This window comes from Hemibagrus wyckioides, linkage group LG19 (genome assembly GCF_019097595.1).
Source record: "Hemibagrus wyckioides isolate EC202008001 linkage group LG19, SWU_Hwy_1.0, whole genome shotgun sequence".
Classification (NCBI taxonomy): domain Eukaryota; kingdom Metazoa; phylum Chordata; class Actinopteri; order Siluriformes; family Bagridae; genus Hemibagrus; species Hemibagrus wyckioides.
Window position 1 is genome coordinate 23,884,370 of NC_080728.1, and position 7,100 is coordinate 23,891,469.

A 7,100-nucleotide genomic window follows, 5' to 3' on the forward strand; every position below is an offset into this window, starting at 1 on the left:
AAATGTTTTATTCAACATCATTAAATGAAACTGGAAATGGATAAAATGCATGGCATATCATCCTTTAAATAAAAAATACAACTGTTAGTTCATTGCTGTGTTCTGAGAGAAATAACACCCTTCAGGACACGCTGTTATAGGAAAATGATCAACTTCTGGGAGGAAACAGTAACTCTTTCCTCAACACATGACAGATTTAAGTGTCCTTACTTGAGCAGTATTTCTGAAGAGGAAATGATGAACATGTCCCATGAGTACGTAGAGACGTTCCATCTTCTGCAGTAATAAAACACATGAAACAGACTTTTCTCTCATTCTTATTTTATAGCTGAAATATTTACACAAATTCTACAGTAATATATAAACTAGTAGAGAGAGAGAATCCTCTTACCTGTGCAGGTAATACGAGCCACTTCATCACGATTATCACATCTGTTCTGTCCCCAGGGTGAAGATGGACACTGCCACAGATTAGAGTCGTGTTTCCTACATTTCAGTTCATCCAGCCAATTAGGAGCAGATTCAACTCTCGCTATGGTTGAGTCTAAAAGCTTTAGTCTTCCACAGTTCAGCTCTCGACACACCATATCTCCTGTTTCTTGTTCCATCTGATTGTAACACACATTACCCCAGGTTCCATTGTAGAACACTTCCAGATTCCCCTCACAGCCCTCTGAGAGTCGGATCTCTTTAAACTCTGGAGAGAGAAGGACGACTTACACTTCATCTGAAAATGTCCTGTTTTATCGACACAGTTAAATATGTGTAATATTATCTTTATGGAAAAATATATTCTAGATGGATTACATTTATAAACAAGTCCTTACTATCATGTTGAATTTCAGGAACATTATGAAATAAAACATATACATATCTAACAGGTTTATTGTCAGTCATCACACTGTACCTGAGCAGACGACTCCTACGTCCTCATGGTGTCCACATTCACCCTCTTCACACAGCTGAAATCTGCAGTTCCACAGGGACGTCTCGTTCCCCTCACACTCCACCTCATTCAGCCATATGGACCCAGTTCCAGGACCAAACCAGGCTGGTATGTGGGTACTGAGGGCCACTCCACACTGCAGCTGTCTGCACACCACCTGGGCATCCTCAATATCCCACGAGTCATCACACACTGTCCCCCACGAGCCGCTGTGGAAAACCTCCAGCCTTCCTGCACAGTCTCCCCCAGAACCAACCAACCTGATGGAGCGGGGGCCTTTATTACACACACACACACACACACACACACACGCACACACACACGCACACACACACATGCGCACACACACACAAACACACACACACACACACACACAAACACACACACAAACACACACACACATACACACACAGACACGCACACACACACACACACACTTTAATTGCATATTAAAAACTTTTGAAAACAGCACCATAAGTGTCAATATCAGTTAAAATGATTATTAATAAGATAACTATTAACTGTCCTGTCCCCCAGGAACTAACAAGTAAATGAGAGAGAGTAAATATGTAAATCTAAACATTTATAGTTCAGGAAAGACAGAGAAAATGTTTGTTCTGTCGTCATGAACTATAAAATAATTGTTTTTTTAATTAACATGTTAACAACTACTTTCCTCCTGATCGAGCTCTGTTTCTTAAACTACATTTTAAAGCTCTGGTTTTGTACATGTCTGCTCATCTGTAGGTGTTTACCTGAGCAGGTGATGTAGAGCTGTTCCCCAGAGCTGCAGTTGACAGGTTCAGCTTGTGGCCTGCTGCAGTTCCCCAGATGAGCTTCACTCCCAGAGCAGCTGAAACCCGTTACACACATGTGTTTGTGTTCAGTGGTGGATGGAGAGGAGCGGTAGTTCAGCACAGAGCCACAGCCCAGCTGTCTGCAGAGCACAGACGCCTCAGACAGACTCCACGAGTCCAGGAGAACTCTCCTCCAGTGCTGCCTGAAATAAATCTCCACCTCCCCCTGACACTCTCTCCCTCCAGACAACCGCACTCGCCCCTCATGAAACACCATGGATGATCCTGAAGCAGAAGAACATCATTTAAATATTCTAATGAACTCTGACTTTATTCAGTAACGTGGTGTACGTGATGTTAATATCTCACCATTACAGATGACTCCAGCGTCGTGTTTATGAGAGCATGCAGCTCGACTCCATGATGAGACACCACATCGTGATAGGTGTGTCTCCTTCCCCTGACAATCAAACACATCAGCCCAGATGTGGCCACTCCCCTCCCCAAACCAGTCCACCTCCACCACAGCCACAGCACTCCCACAATCCAGCTGTGCACACAGAACATCTGCAGCTCTCATATCCCAGCCTACATCACAAACTGTGCCCCACTCACCGAGGTACTGGAGCTCCACTCGACCAGAACAGGAGTCCGGTCCGTTCACCAGCCGCGCCTCTGTGTGACCTGAACAAACAGCCGAGAGCTCAGTGAAAGAGGAACATTAACACAGGAACCTTAAAGTTTGATGGACAGCTATGTGGTCTCTATTTAAACAGAAGTTACATCATGATACTTAACCAGAACATATTAATCCCACATCGTTGTCATGGGAACAGTGTGAGTGTTTGAGTGAAGATGATGTTGGACAGAAGTAAATCTCAGATTCAGTTCCTCTACACTGAAGCTCCTCTGTCCACACCTGACCCTCCCCTCGTCCAAAAGCAGCTGATCCCAGAACCTCCACAGGAATCCCACAGTCCAGCTCTCGACACACAACCTCTGCATCCTGCTGGTCAAAGTCAGCATCACACACTGTGGACCAGGAACCTCCATGAAACACCTCCACTCTCCCAGAGCACCGGTGAGGACCAGCAGTGAGTCTCAAACTCTGACCTGTGTTTTATTTAATTGTGTAAACATTGTGCAAATTATAAATAAAAAGAAATCTTTACAAATTGGTTCCAAAATGATTTATATGTAAAAAAATGAATCTACATTTTGGTAAAAATTGATGTATTTTTGGAATTATAATTATGTTCATAATGTAAGCAACTGTAAGGGTTTTTTTCCTAAGTCCAGCAGTTTACCTAAACAGGTGACTCCAGCATCCATCAAATGTACACACAAATGTCCGCCTTGTGAGCTACAATTGTTCAGCGTCAACTCAGATCCTCCACAGTACAAATCATATATCCAAATTTCTCCTGATCCTTGCCCAAAGTGAGCCCAGTAATGCACATCTACAGGCTCCCCACAGCGCAGCTGTCCACAAACCACTGCGGCATCTTTCATATCCCAGGCAGAACCACACACTGTTCCCCACTGTCCATCATGAAGAACCTCCACTCTCCCAGCACAGCGACTTCCACCATTCACCAACCTCACACTGTCTGAGAGAGAGAGAGAGAGAGAGATGTACAGATGTGTATAGAGACATGGTATCAGCATCACACTCTGGTTCTTTGTTCTCTTTGTAAACAATGACAGTAAATCCACTTGGATGTTATTTATGACTGTGTTCATCACTGAAATTACAGTTCTGTCACATTATTATCATACCTGTCAGTATAACTGTCTTCTGATCAGCTGTAATGGTGTCATCACTATTCTCAGCTTCATGATCTACATTAAAACACAGATATTTAAGTGGTGAAGTCATAATGAACATTAAAGTTACAGAAATAGTGTTCAAGAGTCACAACTATTACAGTGGGCCGTATTCAGAATCAGTGACTTAAGTCCAAAAGGAACATCAACATGTAAACAGGGAAAATTCTTCGTATTCAGAGTCGTGTTCTGCAGCTTCTTAACTCAGTATTATGGGTTCATCAACAGCAGGTAGACCACAGAAAATGACACTTTTTAAACTAATACGCTAATACATGAAGAATTGAAGGACACTAAATAATATATTGTAGTTGTAAAGATGACATTAATGACTGATTTTATTTTATTTTTTTAAAATGGCTTCCACACTCAATAATCAGTAGCACAGGGAATAGCACTTGATCCAGCACATGCTGTTATTTTACATTTTTATATCACGCTCTAACAGTTAAACATGTTCACTTAATGAAGCCACAAGACACTAAGTCAATGTCATGTAACTGGATATAATGTATTTTAACATGTCTTTAAAGAGTTATTTTAATTTGTTGGTTCAGTTAAATTATAAAAAAAAGTGTGAATTTTTAAAGCAGAAGTTCATCAAACTTTATCGATAATCTATTACTATACACATGCATAACCCATGAATTTTTGGAATAATTGAAAAGAATGAAAGAGTCTTCTATTATTTTATTTTATTATTTTTTATTCTATATATTATATATATTATATATTTATTATGTTATTTATTTTAGAACTTAAACATTGGTTGTGTTGATCAGGATATTTTCTAGAACATATATTACATTTTATGATTAAAACCAGTTTACCTGAGCAAGTGACTCCAGCATCAAGAACATGCTCACAGCCAGAACTGTCCCCACGCCCTGCTGACACACAGTCCTTCAGTGTCGACTCTGATCCACTACAGTCCACACCAACCATCCAGATTGGTCCTGATCCGTTTCCAAATTGAGAAGTATACCGCACATTTACAGGCTGCCCACAATTCAGTTCTCTACATACTACTGCAGCATCTTTCATATCCCAGCCAATGCTACACACTGTTCCCCACTGTCCATCCTGAAGAACCTCCACTTTCCCAGCACAGCGACTTCCACCATTCACCAACCTCACACTGTCTGAGAGAGAAAGAGAGAGAGAGAGAGGGATTTTATTTCTACTGCTGTTTTTGGACACACACACACAAACACACACTGTCTTATGTTAAGTTGTAATACATGCAATAAATCATGTCTAAACTCTAAACATTAATCTGGAGCTGATTTTATAAGTGATGCCTCAGAACAAACACTGATGATGATGTGTGTACGCTCATGTACAGCTTTTTAAATTCTATAAAAATCTATTTCACTGTTTATAAAGTTACAATCAGTCCAGGAAATTTCATGATTAAAACTCATCCCTACTGTTAAAGTGAGAAGTGTGTGATGTTTTGGTGTGAATAATCAGTGTGAACTTACCAGCTGCTGTGAGTGTGAGTGTGGATGAGAGAAGAATAAAAGTCAGACAGATTTCCATCTCCCTCCTCACTGTACACGATGTGTTCACCTCCACTCACCCAGAGAGACTGAGAGAAGTGTATCTCCTCACTCAGCCCCCTACAGAGAGACAGACAGAGAGAGAGAGAGACAGCCAATCACACTCACTGTTACCTTATTAGAAAGATGAGAGGAAATCATCACACAGCCTCAATAACAAATCAGACGAGGCATCTTTCACTTTCTCCATATATATCAAAATAACGTCAGTGCTGATGAACAGAGCTCCGCCTCCTGTCTCTGAGGTGTGTGACTGATGAACAGAGCTCCGCCTCCCATCTCTGAGGTGTGTGACTGATGAACAGAGCTCCACCTCCTGTCTCTGAGGTGTGTGACTGATGAACAGAGCTCCGCCTCCCGTCTCTGAGGTGTGTGACTGATGAACAGAGCTCCACCTCCTGTCTCTGAGGTGTGTGACTGATGAACAGAGCTCCACCTCCTGTCTCTGAGGTGTGTGACTGATGAACAGAGCTCCGCCTCCTGTCTCTGAGGTGTGTGACTGATGAACAGAGCTCCACCTCCTGTCTCTGAGGTGTGTGACTGATGAACAGAGCTCCGCCTCCCGTCTCTGAGGTGTGTGACTGACGAACAGAGCTCCGCCTCCCGTCTCTGAGGTCACACACTGATTTCAGAGAGAGGAAACACTCGGCTGTCGTACAGCATTAATGCCTGACAGCTGCACAGAGCAGATACACACACTGATAAACCACACTGTAACTACATCAGCTAAACATCCCTTCTACACACACACACACATAGACACACACACACACACACACCAGATATTAATCATTACAACATTATTACATGATTTAAACCATTTTTAGACTTTTTTTTAATTGATGTTTATAAATGTTTTCACTAATAATTTAATTTTTTTTTTACATTTTACAAATTTTTAACTATATTCAAGAATTTTTATCATTTCACTTGTAATTAGATATTTATTATTAAATACACACATTTACTCTGGTTTTCAGGATTATAAACAATAATAATTGTAAAAATTGATTATTATTGTTGATTAAGAACATTAAAACTTTCCATCCACTAGATGGCAGTAAAGCATTTCCAAAGTGAGATTTCTGTTTCATGAAATGTGTTTATTCTCTTAACTGACCTGCTGAGGGCGCTGTTAGGATGCTGCTGGATTATTATTATTATTATTATTATTATTATTATTATTATTATTACTGATAAACTGCTAAATGCTAAATAAACTGCTGGAGGTAGCAGAGCTGAAGATTTTGAGGTTCTCTTTGGGAGGGACACGGTTGGACAGGATTAGGAACGAGTACATCAGAGGGACGGCTCATGTTGGACGTTTGGGGGACAAAGTTAGAGAGGCCAGGTTAAGATTGTTTGGACATGTCCAGAGGAGGGCTAGTGACTATATTGGTAGGAGAATGTTGGACATGGAGCTGCCAGGCAGGAGGAAAAGAGGAAGGCCAAGGAGGAGGTATATGGATGTAATAAATGAGGATATGAAGTTAGTGGGTGTAAGTGTTGAGGATGCAGAAGATAGGGATAGGTGGAGAGAGATGATTCGCTGTGGCGACCCCTGAAGGGAAAAGCCGAAAGAAGAAGAAGACTGATAAACTGCTAAATATAACAATTATGAGAAATGATAGAAGTGACAAAATATACAAAAAAGAAATCCACAAGAAATAACCCATTAAATATAAACCCATAAACAAAAACACAAACACAACTCCTGAATAGTGTTTATGTCTGGACTTGCAATGTGTGTAATTTCAGTATTAAGTCCTCATTATCTGTGTGTTCCTGAGAATAGAATAGAATAGAATAGGATATTTATTGTCTTCGTACAAGTATAGTGACATTTGGTTTGCAATTCCCAGTAAATATGGAGCCTGATGGTGACATCCACACTTAACCAAATCTAAGGAAAGGTACTTTGTTGTCACTGTATACAATACAACTGTTTTTGGGAAGGAGGGCTCAGCA

At 40.8% G+C, this 7,100-nt stretch overlaps 1 protein-coding gene across 1 annotated transcript in view; it reads right to left on the bottom strand.

Annotated features, from left to right (window-relative positions):
• The window catches only part of LOC131370094 (scavenger receptor cysteine-rich type 1 protein M130-like), a 6,909-nt gene extending 1,797 nt beyond the window's left edge, over positions 1–5,112 (bottom strand). Inside the window, exons 1-8 of the mRNA XM_058417182.1 lie at positions 5,055–5,112; positions 4,393–4,712; positions 2,542–2,851; positions 2,113–2,427; positions 1,702–2,028; positions 908–1,237; positions 392–697; positions 211–276 (exon numbers count right to left, since the gene is read on the bottom strand). Of these exons, the coding sequence (XP_058273165.1) occupies positions 211–276; positions 392–697; positions 908–1,237; positions 1,702–2,028; positions 2,113–2,427; positions 2,542–2,851; positions 4,393–4,712; positions 5,055–5,112 (2,032 nt within the window). The remainder of the gene's footprint in view (positions 1–210; positions 277–391; positions 698–907; positions 1,238–1,701; positions 2,029–2,112; positions 2,428–2,541; positions 2,852–4,392; positions 4,713–5,054) is intronic.
• Positions 5,113–7,100: the final 1,988 nt, after the last annotated feature.